The 21,409-nt window shown below is 37.6% G+C and overlaps 1 protein-coding gene across 1 annotated transcript in view; it reads right to left on the bottom strand.

The window, feature by feature from the left end:
- Positions 1-21,409, bottom strand: part of SLC38A9 (solute carrier family 38 member 9) — a 79,942-nt gene that overhangs the window by 34,841 nt on the left and 23,692 nt on the right. Inside the window, exons 3-8 of the mRNA XM_045285240.1 lie at positions 17,148-17,280; positions 10,137-10,258; positions 9,943-10,006; positions 8,993-9,086; positions 5,088-5,258; positions 775-834 (exon numbers count right to left, since the gene is read on the bottom strand). Coding sequence (XP_045141175.1) covers positions 775-834; positions 5,088-5,258; positions 8,993-9,086; positions 9,943-10,006; positions 10,137-10,258; positions 17,148-17,280 — 644 coding nt within the window. The remainder of the gene's footprint in view (positions 1-774; positions 835-5,087; positions 5,259-8,992; positions 9,087-9,942; positions 10,007-10,136; positions 10,259-17,147; positions 17,281-21,409) is intronic.

Here is a 21,409-nt window from a genome sequence, read left to right as displayed (position 1 = left end):
TCATCGCCCTTAATACCATGCACCCTAGGCACTGGATCCTCCCTCCACTCCCTCTCACCCTACATTATTACATCCACTTTCCCATTCACTGTGACTAGATTAAACCCAAAGGCTTCAGGTTTATATTAATAAAAAACTTATTAACTGGAACTTTTTCAATGTGAAATTAAATGTTTTAGGCGGTATGGATCAAAATTTCAATTAATTTTTCCATAGTTAATAACCTTTGTTTATTGTCAGGAAATTATTCTAGAGGTTAAAAATTATATATGCATTCTGTCTATCATTGAGCAAAACAATATATATCTAAAACTCAGGTAACAAACAAAACTATTCATCTAGACAAAATAATCATCAACTGGTATGATTAGCAATACAATAGGTTCTTAGAAATATTTATAGTTTATTCTTCGGCAAATAGAGACACTACCACCAGGGACTAAAATTGTGCAGTACATAATGTGAAATACCGCATGTATCTGGCTAGGGGTTATATTCATTTTTAAAAACACATTGACTGTCAACAATTCAATAGTAGCTCAGTTAGCATAATCAAACAGAGCTTCTGCTAATCATTTATCTAAAATAAAGTTTTTAAAAGTTCTAAAATTGTTGTGATGATTGCACAATTTCTAAAAATATGATTAAACCATTCAACTGTATGAGGTGTAAATTAAATGTTAATAAAACTGTTAAAAAATCAAGTCTTAAGTTCTATCTCAAATCCTTTTTGACATATAAAGGGACAAATTAATTCACTTGCAAAATACTTACCAGGGTTGCTATCATTGGTACTCAGTACAGAGTCTGTGTCATTAATGTGATTTATAAAATCTAAAAAGGAAAAAGATATCATTTAAAGTATCTTCATCTATAAAAATAGTTAAAGCTTTATTGAGTGGTGATGTTGTAAAATACATTGTAAAAGTACATTAAGACCATTCCATTGTTGACCTAGTTTTGTCTTCTTCAAATTTCCCTATTTTTAGGAATTCATGTCATAGCTTCATGGCTGCAATATAGAACATTTTTACTTGATTGAGAAGTTTTAAAAAAATCTACCCACAAAGGCTGACAATGTTGATAAAACATCCTGTTCCCTGGTGGTGTGGTGGTTAAGCACTAGGTTGCCAACCACATGGTCAGTGGTTCAAGCCCATCAGCCAGCCACTCCCTATGAAAAAGATGTGGCAATCTACCACCCTGGAAACCCTGTGGGGCAGTTCTACTTGCCCTATAGGATCAGTGTGACTCAGAATGGACTCATCGGCAGTGAGCTTAGTTTTTTAAAAACATTTTATACAATGTATTTCCTATATTCACTCACATATAAGCATAATTATATTTTAAATAAAGCTAGAAAGTCTGAAAAAAGGGGAAAGCCAACATTTACCTACATTTCAATTTAGCTGGGAGAACCCCCACCCCCAAAATACAGCACATGATGTTACAGTCCAAAGCTGTATAGTAATGTTATGTTCACAGAACCACGGAGAATAAAGAAGCAGAGAAAAAAACGTATATGCAGATACCCAGGCTTCATGTCATTCTACAGTGAGTAAGGGAATGGTAGGGAATATATTTTCAGCCTAGTCTGAGGGTTTTTACTTAATTCTGATGTTAACTTTGTATAACCACCTAATATTGAAACATTTATAAAACATTTCAGTGATGTGAAGTTGAAATGAGATGGTAAAAGATGCTGGATTAGGTTCTAAGGGCATGAAGTAAGTAAAATACGTAAAGCATTTACCTTCACTAAGAAGAAAAAGGTCAGTTTAGTGTGTGAAGTTTTTATAGGGTTATTAATGATTTAAGATAAAAAATTACACATCTTTTTGTAATTCCTTGATTTAAAAGAATACATGAGTTTAATAACACCTTATAACAATTGAAACCTCATTCCAACTCAGACCCTCAGAATTAGACACCTTTAGAAATAGGATCTTTACAGATGAAATCAAGTTAAAATGAAGTCACACGAAACACAGTATTGTTCTATAAAAGGTGGGAAATTTGGACACAGACACATGTGAAGGTGGCCATGGAAAGATGGAGGAAAAACTAGATACAGTTGTGAGACAAGAAAGGTCAATGATTGCTGGTAACTACCTAGGATGAGGCAAGGGAGCTATGTACACAATTTCCTGTCAACTCGATAATAAGAATGAAGGGGTGGAGTATAGCCTGTCAATCAGGTCACAGCCTGGTGATTCCTTCCTTGTGGTGTGGCCTTCTCATGAGGATGCTGGAACTTCATCTCTTCCTCCCCAGAGGTGAGACACACTCTCTTTCTGCTAGACCCTCCTGTTGAAGGGCCACATGGAGCCATGGTGAATGCAGTCAGTCCTAGAAATGCATCCCCTACCATGGGATCCACAGGACTTTCCACCCACCAGCCAGTGATCTTCCTGCACTCAGCATCATTGCATGTGCTGCGTGAGTCTCAAGAGGAATTCATGGGCTAATATTGGACTTACGGCTAATATTGAATTTATGTACTTGATATGGACTGGGCTGGGATGTGTTCTTAATGCATAATTACTTCTTGATATAAATTTCTCTCTTACACACATCTATGAGTATCTCCATATTTGTTTCTCTAGTCAACCCGGACTAACACAGAAGGATTCTTCCCTAGAGTGTACAGAGGGAGCATGGTCAGGCCGACACCTAACATCAGTCTTCTGTTGCTCTAAGCCACCCAGTTAGGGTCATTTATCAGGGCAGCCTTAGGAGAACAATACACCAAGACTCCACAAGGAAATCATGAAAAATAACAATATCTCTTACTAACAGGCATGAAAATTCTAGATTCTAAGTCTAAGTCTATCACTGCTAAAAGCAAACTTAATCTAGAAAGAATAAACAAATACAAAACACATGACTAATTTAAATTTATCCCAGAACTTAAGAATGGTTCAAAAGGTTAGAAAATGTGTTCATTTAATTTTCCCTGCTAGCAATTTAAAAGAGAAAAACTTTGTGGTCTTCTCAAGAGATGTATCTAATAAAATTCAGCACACATTAATAAAAGTGCTTAAGAAAACAATAATAGGTGGGAACTTCTTTGCAAATATCTTTAGATCTTACAGCCAATAAACCATAACAAACACAATATTTAATGGTGAAATACTACAAATGTAAAGATGCCCACTATCACTGTTTCTGTGCAATGTCACACTTAAAGACTTATACATATGTGCTCACCCACACACACATATATACACATATACATGTGTCTGTGTGTAATTACACATATATAAACTATATGCATGTATATCAATATAAATGCGCACACACTTCTATCTATCATAGAAACTCGACGAAGAGTTTTGATTAGAGACAGACATGTCTAAACACATAATTGAAACTATGTTCACAGGATGAAGGAGCCGGGTGGCGTAGTGGGTTATGGGCTGGGTTACTAACTGCAAGCTCAGCAGGAAGAAACCATAGCTGCTACTTGGGGGATAGATGAGACTTTCTACTTCCCTACAGGTTTACAATCTCAGAAACCCACAGGGTCAGTTCGACTCTGGTCTAGAGGGTCACTGAGAGATGGAAGCAACTCGATGGCAGTGGTCCCTTTTTCCTTTTAGCCTAGGAAGAAGCCTTCCATATTCAGAGATGGTGTAACTAAACAAACAAACAAAAATCCAACATGAAGCTGCAACGTCATTAGAATGGCTAAGAGTTTAGTCAGCAAGTTTGTTAGATTTAAGATAAACATTTATAATTTACTTAGGTTCCTTCATAAAGTAACAACTAATTTTAATATGTAAAAAAATATATCATCATTTTCCAAGGATATGGAAAATTGGTCTTTCATGAAGGGTTCTGGGCTACATGAATATTCATTTTCAAAATTTTATGGCTAAGCTTTATAGACTTAACACAATCTTTATCAAAATTTCAACAGTCTTATTTGCATGAATGGAAAACCAATCCTCAAATTTATAGGGAATTGCAAAGGCCTCAAATTGCCAAAGCAATCTTGAAGAACTACAAAACTGGAAGACTCATGCGTCCCAGTTTCAAACCTTACAAAAGATATGGCAATTTTTAAAATTAGCCATGTGCCATAATAGGAACATACTCCAATACGATAGAATTGAGAGTCTACAAATAAATCTAAATCAGTTATAGCCAAATGATTTTCAATGACAAAGCTTGAAGGGAAATTAGCTGTTTATGTTAAAACTTATTCTGAAATTTGATTTTTATGTAAATAATAGATTTTACATATATACAGTTTATTTAAGGCATCTAAATATACACTAAAATATAGTTCTAGACATCCAGGGGAACATTAGAATCTTACTTAATATCATATGAACTTTCTCTATTCTACTAAAAAATAATATAAAATGGACTTCGGCTTAGTCCACTTGAACAGAATGCTATCCTGTGTTATGTACATAATTTATTTACCATACAACTTCCATTATTTTACTGCTTCCTAATTTTAGATTCTAGTACTGTACTCTGAAAATAAAATTCACTGCCAGTAAGCTGAATCCAAATCATAATGACCTTACAGGATAGAGTAGAATTATTCCCTAAAATTTCTGAGGCTATAAATCTTTATGGGAGGAGACAGTCTCACTTTTCTCCAACCAAGCCACGGGTAGACTGAGCTGCTGACCTTGAGGCTGTTCCAAAAACAAGGACTGAAATCTGCTCCTCCTAAAGTATGCACACCAAATTCTTTAACAACAAGCCCCAAAGAGTTTTCTAAATGTTTTTGTTAGACTAAAAGTTTGTGGTAAAGACTGCAAATGTCATTTGGGAACTAGAAATACTTTATGTCAACTAGAGATTTTATTTACTATATATCTTATGTCATCTAGAGATGAAAAGTATGTTATTTACTCTAAAATAAACTTTTGTAAATGAACATACACATTATATGTGAGATAAGAACCACAGGAGATAAGTTACATCAAATACATTTTTTTTCAGAATTACAAAGATTATTTTTACTTTATCTATCCCAAGACTTTGAATTTAAAACTGGAATTAAAATACTACAGTAGGGATAATATTTGAAAGTAACTGGGCTAACAAGTGATGCGATTACTTACTAAAAATAAACTCTCCAGTATTAAAAAGGAAATTAGACATGAGCACCCAGTAAACGATCATGGCTCCAATGAGAGACACCAAGGAGAAAAGAAGACTTGACCATTGCCCAAAAGAGCCAAAATAGTATCTGCAGACATCTGGGTATTCCCAGACAGTGGTGTCCAATGAAGCTAGAACAAAACAGGCAAGAAGAAATAAAATTAGATGTTGACCATCTGCTTCACAGTCATCATTTGTACTCTTCAAATTCAATCAAAATATTAGCGATCATAGCCATTCCACCATTAGATGGCATTAGCTCTAGAATGCACTATCAAATATTAGCAATGAACACATTATAGAATGAACACATAAGAGGAAATCAAAGAAATCGGTCAGATCGTCTGAAATAGGATTGTAGTATGATAAAGTTTATTCATTAATACAAGTAAAGGCCAAAACAAGACCAGACAAATGGATTAGTAGGGCATAAAATAGTGAGAAAGGGCAGAAAATAGTGAGAAAAAGTTTTCTCACAATTCGGTTTCATACCACATGGCAATTTAAGTTCTAGATATTTGGGTTAACAATGAGAAAAATTCAGTCATAGGAAAGACAAAAAACAATGTCGAAATGGATTCTAAAAGGGTATTCTTTTCAATCAACTAAATATTAAGTTGAAAAATAGGTAGATGTAAATAAGCTTTTTAAATGGTGAGTGGGAAAGAAATTGACAAGAAATAAAAGGCTCATGCTGACACCATATAAAAAGCCTACCAGATCCACAAGAACACGAAGGGGCATGGGAACAAATGGGAACAAAATCTGAATAAATAATACAATTAAGAGAAAGTATACATAACAAATAGATAATTATGAAAAAGGTTGAACAGTAACATGGGTATCTTAAAAGGTGCTACTTTTCAGGCATTAAATGAAAAGGGGAACCACACAAAATAACGGCAGGATTTGGTGAAACCCGATCTAATTTTTGCATAACTGTCAATTAGCACAATTCTTTTAAAAAGAAATTGAACAATTTTTCTTACTCCTTATTTGAAGAAATCTAGTCAAAGAAAGCAATTCAAAAGAATAGAGGTATGTATAAAATATTTTTAGAGGAGTTATTTACAAATGTAAAAAAGGGTAATGTTTAAACAAATATAATTGAGCCAAAGTGCACATGTGTATAAAATCATTGGGATGAACAATATTGACTATAAGAATATAGAGTTTACTGTAACCGATAAAGTAAAAATCAAAAGTGGAACACAGTAAGGTAATTCTATGATTCAATATGGAATTTATATAAAACCACAAACAAAAATATTGCCGCAGAGGGCATATACAGCATATATATTTTAATGTTCACTAACGGGTAAGAAAATACACACTTTTAACTATAAACTATTGTTTTACTTGTCATCAAAGGATAATCTCACGGCGTTTGTTCTTCCATGGCGTCCCTGGGTAGCACAGTTAAGAGCCTGGCTGCTAAGCAAAGACTGGATACTCAAGTCCATCTAAGACACCGTGGAAGAAAGGCCTGGCAACCTACTTTTGAAAAGTCAGCCATTGAAAACCCTACGCGGCACAGTTCTAGACTGACGCACATGGGCCGTGATGATTTGGAGTAAAGTTGATGGCAAATGGTGGGTTTTAGCTGTTGTTTTACAACTCTGTTCTTTGAACACTTCTGAGCTAATTGTTATGCGTGATGAAACTATGAAACTCGTGTTCTGTCACTTTTGAGCCAAGTGAGGTTATTATTACGTGACAGAAAGTGGTGAAGCCTGAAAACTGAAAACAATAGAACATGATAAAGAAGCTAAGTGTGATGCCAATATCAAGAATAATCATTCAAAAAATTCTAGCTTCATCTTTGGGGAAAGGCGAAAATAAATATATAAACAACAATGAAGCATCTGTATACTGCCTAAATATTGGCCCAAGTAAGTATTATTGCAGCACTATCATATTTAATTCTTCTAATCTTAACAAATACTGGGGCTCTGGTGGTGTGGTTGTTGTGGGTTGGGTTGCAATTCAAATTCAGTAGTTCGAATCCACCAGCTGTCCCATGGGAGAAAGACGGGGCTTTCTACTCCCGTGAAGAGTGACAGTCTCAGAAACCCACCAAGCCAGTTCTACCCTGTTCAATAGGGCCCTATGATCAGCCATTGACTTGATGGCAGTGAGTTTGGTTTGGGTTATCAAGGGTCAAAAGCAGCAATCAAAAAATGGGAGACTATTTTATTTCAATGAATTTGTTGTTAGCCTATTAGCAGCTAACAAATGCTGGGCTCTGGTGAACAGGGAGAATGGATCCACAGAGTATAAAAAAGGTGCTCAATGAATGTTGGATTGTAATGATGTCTAGAAATTACATATGCAAACCCACTAATATTTTGATCAAAGGGTTTCATATATTTAAGAAAGGTCTTTCATGATTTGGCTTTACCACAAATTCGTTTGAATACTGACCCTACAATGGAAGCACACAGTTTTGTTTTTTCCCAAAAGTCCTCCTGGTTAATTCACTATTTGTCAGGATGATTTCTGATGATGATACAAATCTGATATATTGTTTTCTTCAAAGCTTACAGATTTTATGTATTGGTTCAAAACATCTCCTCGGAGTTGTACGAGCCCCCAATAAAATGATTTAAAAAAACAGAAAAAACATCTCTTCTGAAGTTTTCTTCTAAGATTTTTATTGTTTTTATTTCTTGGAAAAAACCCATTTGTCTTTAACTCATCACAACAATGTGTATAAGATGTCAGATGCCATTGTGTTTAGGGGCTGTTGAGTTGATTCTGACTTATGACAACCTCGTGTGCAGATTAGAACTTAACTCTGCAAGGTTACTAAGGTTGTATCCTTTTAGAAGCAGATTGCCAGGCTTTACTTCCAAAGCATGTCTGAAGGCCTTGAACCACCAACCTTTTGGTTAATAATGCAGTGCTTAATCATTTGTGCCATCCAGGGACTCAAAGGGTAAAAACAGAAGCTCCCCTTTCCAGTTTGAAACTAAAACAAATCTCCTCTCAAACCTTTCCCCAGTGATTGAGACAAGATTAGGTTAACATAGAGACTGCTTAGGAAAGGCAGGAAAAACAAACAAATAATTACAGAGAAAATGTGGTATGTTGACTTATACTTGCTAAGATTCAAGGAAATATGTCTGTCTAGCACCCGGTGGTATAGTAGCTCTGCCTTGGGCTGTGATCCACCTGGTCGGCAGTTCACCAGCAGCTCCACTGGAGAAAGACTGGGCTTTCTACTCTCTGAAACAGTTTTTGTCTCAGAAACCCACAGAGGGTCGCTATGAGTCAACCTGGATCTGATGGCAGTGAGAGTTTATCTAGCACCTTTATCTAGCACCTAAACTGCTTAACAAGCAACCTGAAAAATATATTTTGCTGATCTAAAAGTTAGAGATGAGTGAAGGTATATGTTGGTACAATAGGTCTTTTGGACTGTATAGGTCAAAATGTGTCATGCCTACGTACTAAGAACCATAGAACTCTCCATTTAGTTTTGATACAGGTTGTATTCTCATTTCCCACCCTGACCTTATTAAAGGTAAGCCACTCAGGTATCAACAGTAGAAGGAACCCTCTTGGCACAAACTAAACATTTTCACACATGTATGGAACATACACATTCGTGGTCTACTTTTATGGGAAATACCACTAATACCCACATCACTCATCTATTTTTATTGTATAAAATTCTTACATATCGGGAGGAGGGAAAAAAGAGGAGTTGATACCAAGGGCTCAATAGAAAGTAAATGTCTGGAAAAGAATGATGGCAACATATGTACAAACATGCTTGATACAATTGATGTATGTATTGTTGTAAGAACTGTAAGAACCCCCAATAAAGTGATCTTTTAATAATAATGAAAAAAATTCTTACGTATCATAGAGCGTGATTTCACTACTCTGTAGCAGCAATAAAGGGTTAAGATGCCCATCAGCATGATGACACACATTCCGGTAGTAAATCCAGCCTGGATAGATATAAAAATACAGAGCAATATGTAGACTCATGTCAGAATAAACTCATCTGTTATTTAATCCTAAGGAACCATAATAAAACCTGGGAACTAATGAAACATAATAATCTATTTTTTTAAGGATTGATGCATTTGAATTAAGGCACTGACAAAGAATATTAAATATACAATGGAATGGCAGAAGAACAAACAGATCTGGGTGGGAAATCAAAAATAAACAAGTCCATTTAAAAGGATTTGAATAGGCATTTCTTCAGAAGATCTATACCAAACTTATTTGGTTTGGTTCCCAAACTTATTTGGCCTATCTTCTCTTTTCAGGAAAAACATTACTCTGTGTTCCCTTGGCAATTAAAAACTTTTGTACAATAGCTCATAATTGAGGTTAAAGTATAGGTATCTGCCTTTGCAGCTTTCTGAATTGTTTCAATTCCCCCAGCGGGCAGTATCACCCACTTTGAGAAACACTTATGTATATACATGGTCAATAAACACATAAAGAACAGCCAGAATGCTCCTTAGAAGTGAACCTAGCCAGATTTTAACAGATTTGGGGCATGTTATCAGAAGAGAATAAGTCCCTTGGGAAGAGTATCATGTTTGGTTAAGATAGAGGATAGCTATTAGATCAATTTTGTTAACCACATGTTCAAATCTTGTCTTCACTGATATTTATAATAAACAAATTTTAGTTTTATAAGTATTAGATTTACAGAATCATTGGGAAGATAATACAATCATCTACTTCCTTTGAAAACTTTAAGAAATAAGACTTATTGAAACCTCTATTGTCCAACTTATAAGGAGAAATAAACTTTCAGGTACATATTGTGCTAAAAAATTATATTACCTGTTTTATGCCCCAAGGAATACTTAGTATAGATGTTCCCATCATGGTATTCCAAATCATAAAACTGAAAGCACAAAGTAGCAGCAGTAAAAGGTGGGGGGTTGGACTCTTTAGACATTACAATTTAAACAAAAATAATCAGTAATTTTCATTCACATATAGTTTGTATGTTCCAAAAAAGTAGTTTTACTCACATGGTTACTAAACTGGTGTTTTTACCATATCCTTCAGAGTACCTTTCTAGTTTATAAGCAGAACCCAGTGGACTGTACACATAGCACTCCTCTGGAGCTGGAACGACATGATCTGGGGCAATCTGGGGAGAAGAAAAGTCAAGAAATGTGCTGCAATGGGAGAACTAGTAACGTGCAAAATCTACTCTTCTCTCTACGGCTGAGCACCTGGCATGGCACATTTCAAATGTCATGAAAAAAAAAAAAAAGCATGCAGTACTGATTACCATAAAAAATTTCTAGTGAACTAGAAGATCTGAATTTAAGGACTTGAATATTCAAGAGTCAAAATATTTTTCCTAGAAGAGCCAGCACAACTGAGATTAATAATGAATAAGGAAGTCTTGGGCTGCTTAAGTGAGGGGAATGTCAAGAACCAGGTCATTGCACCCTTACAAGATAGTGAGTTTAGCAAAGTGGTAGGTTGAAAAACTCGGGATATATAGAATTAAGGAGTTAACAGAGAAGAAACAACATCATATACAAACTATTCTTTTAAATATTTTGGTTGCAGAGGAAAAATGAGCTAAAGCAATGCTGAAGGAAACAGAAAAGTATATACCTCTGTTCCCTGGAGGTTGTCCCACCCCCCTCCCCCATCACGACTTCAATGCCGCCTCCCAATCTAGACTAGACAGGAGCAGGTACACAGGTACAGGCAGGAGAGAAAACTCACAACCCATGGAACCCAGGAACAGGAGAGGGAATAGAGACACCAAAAGGGTCGGGGATAACTGAGGAGGGAGAGGGGCACCGAACACAATGAATAGCACATCACCACACACCCCAGTCAGGGGGAAGAACAACAGAAACCGGAGGGGAAGGGAGACGGCAGTCGGAGTGCGATTTGAAAATAATTAACAATCTACACTCTATCAAGGGGGCCATGTGGGTTGGGGGTGTCAGGGAAAAAAGGAGGAGCTGATCCCAAGGGCTCAATGGAAAGTAAATGTCTAGAAAAGAATGATGGAATACATGTACAGATATGTTGGATACAATTGATGTATGGTTTGTAACAGGAGTTGTAAGAGCTCCCAATAACATGGGGGGGGGGGGAGAAAACAGAAAAGCAAAAGCAAGGATTTTTAAAGGAAGAGATTCAAGCATGCATACTAAAAACAAAACAACAAACTCAACATGAAAGCAGCTAAGTGAGAGAAGGTGAAAACTATGAGGGAACTGAATAGAAACAGTGCTTATGTAGTTCACTCTATATTCTGTTCTAGTCCTAGACATCCCATTTTGAAGAGAGAAAACTAGTTTCCTGATAATAAGTTTGCTCACCTCCCTGAGCATATCCCTTGAGAATACAGAGTTCTGACGTGCAGTTGCTAAAGGCATAGGAATTACCTTAAACACTTTTATTTAGCACCTTGAGCCAGCTGAAGGACACAGAGCAAGCAAAAAGCTAGAGAGCTTTGCCAGAATGCCCACCTATACTTGACACAGGCCACACCCCTGAGGAAACTCCCCTTTCACTCACTGACAGACCTCATCATAAAAGTAACTCCATTAAGTCAGAGCTCATCATGGGGGATGACTGTGAGAATCATGATTCAGCCAGGTTGAGGTACAATATGAACTGTCATGCACCTGCTATGTAAATCTATGCCTCTGTAGATCAAGTGAGATGAAGACTGGGCTTTCTACTCCCGTAAACAGTTAAAGTCTTGGGAACCCACAGGGGTTCGCTCTGAGTCAACACTGACTCAATGGCAGTGAGTTTGGTAGGTCAAGTGTCCAAGAGAAAAAATATAACACACAACCTCTTTCTTCCAGAAGTGCAATTCCACCAGGAACAGATATGAAGTCATTCAAAAGGAGAGCCCCTGGGCAGCACAAACGGTTACGGTGCTTTGCTGCGAACTGAAAGGTTGGAGGTTATAGACTCCAACCCCAGGTTTCTTGGAGGAAAACCTTGGTGAGCTACTTCAGAAAGACCAACCACTGAGTGCTATGGGGCCCAGTTTTACTCTAATACTATGGGATAACCATGAGTCAGAAAGGACTCGACTGGCAAGTGGCTACTAGTTACCAAATAGAATAAGAAGTTGGTATTAAACTCTGTGGTGAACTGCATCATAATGATTTTTTAAATTCATGGAAGGCCAAGAATAGGTGGGAGAAATTTCAAGAAAAAGTTGGAACTTTAGGCTTCAGCAGGGAGACAGGAGATGGATTGGTACCCAAATGTGTCAAGTCTTTCACTCGGATATGTATGACTGACTATGGTGTTTTCTGGACAAACGTCTTGAATGCCAGGCAGCGGGTGGCTCTGGAAACAATTACTTCCTAGAGATACAGAAGCATTGATGGAAATTGAGGCTGTTGCTTCTCTTTGCACACATTCCTTTTGGGTCTGAGTTCTGCTGACACGGAGTGAAAAGACAAAAGGCGAGGACCAAGTTTGTCGCAAGCAGGAGCGAAATCACCACAGCTAGCTAAGCAAGTTGAGAAAGAAAAGGGGGAGGGGGAAAGCTTTGAGGGGCACGATCAGAAGCTGAAAGATAAGTGGCAAACTCACAGGTAACACAGAAAAATGAGAGGGTTGGATCCCATTGGCAGAAGTCTAGGGCTCTCACTTGCTGCCATCGAGCCGGTGCTAACTCACAGTGACCCTACGGACAGGGTTGAACTGCCCTTGTGAGCTTCCCAGACTGTTAACTCTTTACAGGAGTAGAGAGCCCAGTCTTTTGCCCATAGTGGAGGGCAGTACCTTTGACATTCTGAAGTTCAGATGATTTGGAGAGGAATCTTGCCACAAGTACAAATTCTGATTTAGTAAGCCTGGAAAGAGCACTTGGATCCTTCACATTTAACAACTGCCCAGTGAAATGATACCACCGATTATGCTTTTAGTAGCAAGGGATGTAGGAGACACTGGCAGTCAAGTAATTTTCATCCCCTTCCCATTTTAGAATTAAAAAAAAAAAATCAAACTAAAAGATTTTTTTTTTTCATAAATAAAATCTAAAGAGAGAGCTTTCTACTGCCATAAATATGGGAAACCCCACAAGGGCAGTTCTACTCTGTCCTGCAGGGTCACCTTTGAGTCAGAAATGACTGACTGGTAGTCAGAGTGAGAATAACTCTACAAAGACCTTACACGTGTTTCTTCATACTGTTCTTCTCTTATGAATCTTTTTAGGAAAAATAATTTTAGGAGCCTCAGAAAAGGGGTGTGAATATATATAAACATTCATTAAAAATGGTTGTATCACATTATTAATTTTGGATCACTTTAGTGTCAGTTAATAAAAGGGATTCAGCTTGGTACACAATGGTGATTTAACTTCTAGGGTAACAATGTACATTCAGGCCTAGACTAGTCTAGCCGGTACCTGATACTTGATACTTGTTTTTAAGAGTAGAGTCACAAGGTCTGACGATACTAGATTATTTCAAGGTCCAGATTAGTTTATTATGGAACTAAGTCTTTTGATATAATGAATGGAAAAACACAAAAACTCAGGGGCAATTACCCCATCAGAGTATTTTAGAAGTCCTTGTGTTGGCTAAGGCAAAGAGAATACTTACTTTATATGACTGCTGCAAGAATGCAGTAAGATGTATCTGTTCAAGTCCATTTGTGCTCCATAGGTAAATGTTTAATAATTATTAGTTTGCTTTGTTCTGCTTCTTATTGATATCTATTTTTTTTAATTAGAATTTTGTCTCCTAGAATAATTCTTTTCCCCCTAGAATAATTCTTTAAGTTGCCAAGTTTCTGAATATCTTAAAGATGTTAATTTTTATAGTTAAATTTTATATGCATTTTGACCCTAAAATAATAATGATAATAATACCAAGTTTAGAAGATTGACTGTTAACAGACTGTGGTCCATGAACCAAGTCTGACCTTCAGTTTGTTTTGTTTTTTATTTTAAATTCCCTGAGCTAAGAATGGTTTTATGACAGCTTGTTCTTGTGTCAACTTGGCTGGGTCAGCAACCTCACTGATTTGGCAGTTAAGTGTTCATAAGCTCTCATGATGTTACATAACATAATGTTATCAACTCCTTAGTGGGATTGGCTGTGAGCAGCTGATAAATTGTAAGATTAGGGTGGAGGGCAACCCCCTTATGAAGGTCATAGCCTGGAAGCAATTGAAAGGAAATTTCCTTTCAAAAAGTGGAGAGGGTGGTCTAATTCCTATATAAGTACACTTTGGCGAGCTTGCTTGCTTCTTTCTGCATCTGGACCCTGAATCTGGCTCATCAACATCTGGTTATTTGAATTGGAGCCCATGATCCATCACATGCCTGCCCAAACCTGGGAGCCAACAGCAGCCTGACATCTGACCTGCAGGCCTCAGATTCACGGGACTCAGCAGCCACAAGTCTGACCTAATGACCTTGCATTTATCCACCTCTGCATCCATCTCCTTCTTGTCTTCCTGCTTCATCTTCCTTCTTCCTGATTCCTGTGATCTCTTCTTGCTTTCTGGTTTATCGGCCCCCGCAGCTACTTGAGTCAGGAGAAGCCTCCAGCTTAATGTCTACTCCATGAACTTTAACTAGAACGGACGTTTGTGCGAGTCATTTCCTAATATCGATTTCCCTCTTTTTATGTCTGTGTGTGTGTGTGTGTGTGTGTGTGTGTATGTGTGTCACTGGATTTGCTTCTTTCGAGAACCTAGTTCACACACATTTCTATATTTTTAAATGGTTGTAAAACAAAAACAAATAAGAACATTTGTGGAAGAAGTACACCGGCCTGTGTGATCATGAGGTGTGGACAGGATCAAGTATCAGGCATCAGAAGACCCCAAACATACCAATATATCAATGCAAATGATGGGGTTTGGAGTGGAGACCAAAGCCCATCTAAAGACAATTGGACTTTCCCTCCAAGAAGGGTCACAAGAAGGAGCGAGTCAGCCAGGGTGCAGCATAAAAGCCGTCGGAACAAACAACATTGTTCTAGTTCTTTAATGCTTCTTTCCCCCACTATTATGACCCCAGTGCTACCTTACAAATCGGCAGGACTGGAGCATGTACACTAGTACGGATAAGAGCTCTCGACACACAAAATCCAGGACAGATAAACCCCTCAGGAACAGGAAGTAGTGATCCCACAAGGGTAGGGGGAAGGTGGGAGGAGAAGGGGGTAAAATGGGGAACAGTGATCAACATATAATCCCCACAAACACACCAGGGGGACAAACAATAGAAACATGGGCGAAGGGAGACAGCGGATGGTGTAAGATATGAAAATAATCATAATTTATAATTTATCAGGGATCCACGAAGGTGGGAGGGTGGGGGAGAGAAAAATGAGGAGCTGATACCAAGGGCTCAAGCAGAAAAAAAATGTTCTGAAAATGAAGATGGCAACATATGTACAAATGTGTTTGATACAATTGATGTATGGATTGTTATAAGAGCTATAAGGGCCCCCAATAAAATGATTTCTTAATAATAACTGTAAAATATCTGTGACAATATATGGCCCACAGAGCCTAAAATGTTTAGTTTCTGGCCCTTTGACTCTTGTGTGTGATATATAAAAGAATATTCTTAGTAGGACAATAGTACATGAATATATGCATATATTCATATGCATATACACACATACTGTATATGCATATGTACATATACTGTATATACATATATACATATACTGTATAAAATTTCTAAAACATTTCCCCCTTTAAAATCAAACTGAAAATGGAACCGACTAATCAGATCTGTGATTGCTTACGTTAGTAACTTATGACCCAAACTGCCACTTCGAAAGTAGTATATCCTCCTTGGTGTTCTTGGAGCCAGGGATTAACAGAATTTAATCCAAGTATCTTTAGGTGGTTGCCAATCTTGGCAGTTACATAATCTGTCAATTTGCAGAGGGGTGGAGTTTAGCCTGTTAATCAGGTCGCAGCTTGAAGACCTCATTTGGAGACACCATGCAGATAAATAGTTCACTGGAGGCCAGACCCACATGCTTCATCTTCCTGCTGACAAGCCACACGGAGCTACGCTGATAGAGCCAGAGCCCGGGAGCCGGAGGAGCTGCGTGAAGACCCACATCAGCGCTGAGATGCTTCCACCACCACTTTCCACCCACTGGTCTGTAATCTTCCTGCATTCGGTGTCATTGCATGGTTGCATGAGTCTATAGAAGAATTTACGGACTAGTATCGACGTATGGGGTAATATCAGACTTATGGACTTGATCTGGATTGGGCTGGGATGTTTTCTTAAAGCACATTGCTCTTTTTTTGTTGTTTGTCTGTTTTTGATTCTTTTTAAAATTGTTTTATTAGGGGCTCATATAACTCTTATCACAATCCATACATACATAAATTGTGTAAAGCACATTTGTACATTGATTGACCTCATCATTCTCAAAACATTTGCTCTCCCCCTAAGCCCCTGGCATCAGCTCCTCATTTTTTACCCTCCTTCCCCGCTCCTCCGCCCTCATGAACCCTTGATAATTCATAAATTATTATTTTGTCATATCTTGCACTGTCCAACATCTTCCTTCACCCACTTTTCTGTTGTCCATCCCCCCGAGGAGGAGGTTATATGTAGATCCTTGTAATTGGTTCCCCTTTCCAACTCACACTCCCTCTACCCTCCCAGTATCGCCACTCACACCACTGGTCCTGAAGGGATCATCCGCCCTGGATTCCCTGTGTTTCCAGTTCCTATGTGTACCAGTGAATGTACATTGCTCTTTGATATAAAGTTCTCTCTTACACACACACGAGTGTCTATGAATTTGTTTCTCTAGTCCACTCGGACTAACACACCAACATAGACTGTTTAAAACATGGCTATGCCAGGCCCCCTAAAAATGAGCTAGCTTAACCTCTAGTGCATGTCTTAATATCTATCTTCAACTTTCCATGATGCTACCTTTGGTATATGGCCATTAAAATGTTGAACCCCTGGGAGTTGCCCTGGCTTATGTGTTTATTATTCATGTCGACTTACTATTAGACAATTAGTAATGCTTGTGCCTTACCAGTGCCTTGTCTGCAGGAGCGGCGAGTCGGCTGTAGTACTGAATCCTTTTGTTCATGGCAGAGGCCTGGTCGCTAACTCTCTGAATGGCATTATTCACATTGACGATGTTTGTGGGTTCTATATAGAAAGGCCTAGAGAAGGGAATATACACTTGACAAAGAACGTTCAGCCAGAAATTCTGGAAGTCAGCCATTGGAGAAAATAGCTTCTTGTCCTCCATTAGAAATAGGATGTAGCAAGGCAAGGAATTCACTTCTCACTTTTGGTGGGAAAGAAAATGCCACAAAGGAAGTATTATCCAATCCACAGAATAAAGCTTTTGTCTCACAATAATTTTACTTTAAATTATGCTTTTTTAATATGAAGGAACTTATTAATAGAGGAGATGTCATAGAAAGAATGCAAACCAGTTATTAAAATGAAATACAGCAGCTGTCAGTTTTAAACAATGAAACTTAAGACAGTTATGAATATTCTTTCAAAACTCTTTTGGCACTAAATCAAAGACATTACCAATAAAAATATTCCTTTAATGAAGAGTCTACTTTTCTCTAGGATGAAGTTACTTCCTATGATAAAAAGCATTCCTAGTTCTTGGTTCGGGTACTAAGGATTCGTGATCTCAATCATGTCCCTTGTGACACTGTTCCAAAGTCGTATCAAATAAGACATCAGGATACTAGAAATAGTCCACCTTATTCTACTTTTCTTAGATTTCAGTTACATACCCAAATAGGTTATTTTTAAATGTGTCCTGGCCAACTTCAGATTCTGGTTTTCAATCATTTTCAATCAACCCCCCACCCCTTCAGTCCTTACTAAGATCCCTCCATTTGGTTTCTAAGCTTCTAGTAATATCTCTCCCAAAATGGAAAGACCAGCCAGAGCTATGGGTAAAAATTGGCACTGCTCTGGCAATTCCCAGAGTTCCAGAAGTCACAAACGACACTATGCCCCACACTATATATAATTTGCCACTTAATATTACACATATATATCTATATTCAAATGTCAAAAGAAAAAACAATACCAAGAGATTTATCATTACATCCACAGAGGACCTCATCTACATTTATCATTCTGAAAGAAACTCAAATTATTATTAATTTGATAATTTACACAGTATGATAATCATTGATGGAGTCAGTGTTAATCTAATTTTGTAAAAAGTACATGAAAAAAACCCCAAGAAAATGATATTTTAATTTTTTTCTATTTTTCCTCCACTAACTCTGTGATAGTAGAGAAATTGCGCTGATATTAAATTCATTCTTTTTGTTCTAGACAGTACATAGGTTCTTTACTCTTTATTTTACTATTTACTTTCCATCATACTATCCCAAGTCTGATGACTTCCATCTAGTTTAACTCAACAAGTATAAAAATAGAGCACTGACCGGTACAAGTATGACATACTAGTTAGACTAAACATGCAATTATTACATTAATTAGATGGTGTCAATCAATCTCAAGGAGAGAGACAGCAATATGTCAGAGTAAAGGAGGGTGATAAGAAATGTCTAATTGTAAATTTGGTAGCCTGAGATATGTCAGTTTTCCGAGCATCCCATGGTACGGAATAAGCATGGCTGCTAACGGGAAGACTGGCGGTTCAAACCCAAGAGTCGTTTAGTAGGAGAAAGAAGCGGCTCTTTCCATAAAAATTTACAGTCCTTCAGGAAAACCAAAGGGGCAGCTGTACTCTGTCCTATGGGGTCAAGCTTCTTAAATTGTGGGTTCCAATCCCAGGTGGGTAAGTGAATGTGGAGGCTGAGGAAAATGTAGCAAGAGTAAAAGGTTTCTAAGCATGCAACTACCAAAAATTGATTCAAAATCAAATACGTAATGAATGTGAGGTGTTTTGGGCAGCGCTTCCCTGTGCTGCCAAGTTTCTCAAGCAAAAAGGATGGAGAGTGGGAAAAGTATAAGAAGCTTGGAATCAACTCAATGGCCGTGGGTATAGGAGTATAATTTATATCTCCACTATGGTACTCAGTGGTACTAAAAAGCCAATGTAAAAATATTGATACCTGAGAGATAGTTTAATCATGTTTAAGATCACTTCAGGGTACTCACTTCTTGCTTTACAAGAATGATGACCCACAAAATTTAAGAAAGAATTACAACTTTAATGCCCCCCAAAACATGGAGCCCTGAGTTATTACGTGAAATTATCAACAAATACAATACTGATTCAGATATAGATATTCTACTTATAGCTTCTTATCCTAAACTTCAATGGCATTACTATAAACCACTCAGTTGGTTGGAAGGCCTGTAGAAAAGCAGTCCAGGAAGTTGCACAAGGTCTCGGTCCCTGCCTCTCTCAGAGGCGTTAACTGTACCAGTTGAGTTGGCTTGGGTACTTTGAAAGCACAATGACTGTGTAAGCTTTTCTTTCCAACTGTTTTCATCGAGATGCTGAGAGCCTGTTCAAACAAATATTGTGGAATCTTTTCAAAACAGATCCTCTTTAAAAGTCACAACTCAGCATATTTTAGTGGAATTATTAGAAACATGTGCTTTAAAAGCTTCATGCAAGAAAACAAAAACATAACACACTTCTAAACTAAGTTTTAGTAGGATTAAACTTTTTTAAAAAAACAAAACAATATTCACCAAAAACAATATTCTGACTAAAACACTTTAGAAACTTGGGCATTTTTCTTTTGAACACAGGTTCACATGACTCCTTCCTGTCAAAGTTTACCTCTCATTTGAAAAGCAGTTCAACTCTGCCATATCACAAATAAATGATGGCATTTTATGCAGGAGAAGTTTTATTTGTCTTGCCTTATAAATGTTTATGATCATGCCGTAGGAAAAAATACCTTTAACACTCAGGGGAAAAAATAAAAGAAAACTTTTTAAAGGGTGAATCAAAATAGGTTCTCTTAATACATTTATAATCAGAGAAAATTTACTTCTATCTAACACCTTTTCCAGGTTCTACTCCTTAAATTCCTCAAAACATTTTTGGCTTGCTAACCTGTCTCCACCCTTCTTCTACTGGCCAGTTATACTTTTTTGAAGTTTAGTAACAATTTCGCGACTACGAGGAAAGCTTCATGCTCAACGTGGTGACCCTGGACGGAAAACTTCACTTATTCACGTCCCTGTGAAAGTAGAGGGGCTCAAACACCTGCCAGGCTGGGCACAGTTAGTTAAAAAACAAAAATGGAATCCGATATTCACAGAATGTAATGCAAATAAACATTCAAAATAAAGAAGAGCCCAAGTCCATTTCTACCTGCTTGGTGAAACACTCCACGCCTGCAAGAAAGCTTGTCAAAAACAGGATTGAAAAGCAGTTCGTAGAGCCACGTGTTTTGGAATTCCATGCTGCTACCAGGGAACTACTGGCAACCCCCAGCTTCCTCTGATGCCTGTACAACATCCTCCTTCACAAAATCCTGCTCAACACTCCAAACTTTACTTACTTGTCCCGAGACTGAGCTTATCTTTCTCTACTTAATTTAATTAAGGTGCATTGGTTATCAATTAAATAAATAAATATTTTTAAGAGCCAACCAAGTACTAACCAAATCAAGCTCACTCACTGTCATTCAGGCAAATTCTTACTTATAGCAGTCCTATAGGACAGAGCAGAATTTCCCCCTTGTGTGTCCAAGTCTATAAAACTCTTTATGCAGGAAGAAAGCCTCATCCTTCTCCCATGGAGCGCTTGGTAAATTTGAACTGCTGACTTTGTGGTTAAGTGACCCACTGCACTAGAGGGGCTTCTTTAATCAAGAACTAAGATTTGCCAAACATTAAACAATAAGTAAGATCTAGACCCTTCAGCATCTTAATTTCCTGAAGGAGAAAGGTAGCTAAATAATTCCGATCCAGAGTTACAAAGAGAAAGGAGAACACACTGCTGTAAAAGTTAGGAGGGTGGTGCAGGCCTGGGCGGTGTTTCATTCTGTTGCAGAGCCGCCTGGATGGCACCTAACAGCATGCATCAACACCGACCCAACGGCAATGAGTTTTTAGCTTGATTCACTGAACTTAAAATTCTAGCCAAATCCTCTACCTATATCACTTCTTATTCCCTCTCTCTATATATTTTATACATTTTCTCCTTAGCATTTATGCTATCTGCATAATATAAACTTTTAATTTATTTTACCTATTGTCACTCACCACTATTTAGAATATAAACTATATAAGGGCAGGGATTACTATCCATTTCTTCTCTACTGTATTCCCTGGTATAGAATAGTCCTATATATTGTAGAGCTCAACTAAATATGGGAG

The sequence above is a fragment of the Echinops telfairi genome, unplaced genomic scaffold, assembly GCF_000313985.2.
Source record: "Echinops telfairi isolate 266 unplaced genomic scaffold, ASM31398v2 ScPeMD7_7469;HRSCAF=8507_1, whole genome shotgun sequence".
NCBI lineage: Eukaryota > Metazoa > Chordata > Mammalia > Afrosoricida > Tenrecidae > Echinops > Echinops telfairi.
Note: the sequence above shows the minus strand (reverse complement) of the source record. Positions and strands in the feature narration are given on the sequence as shown.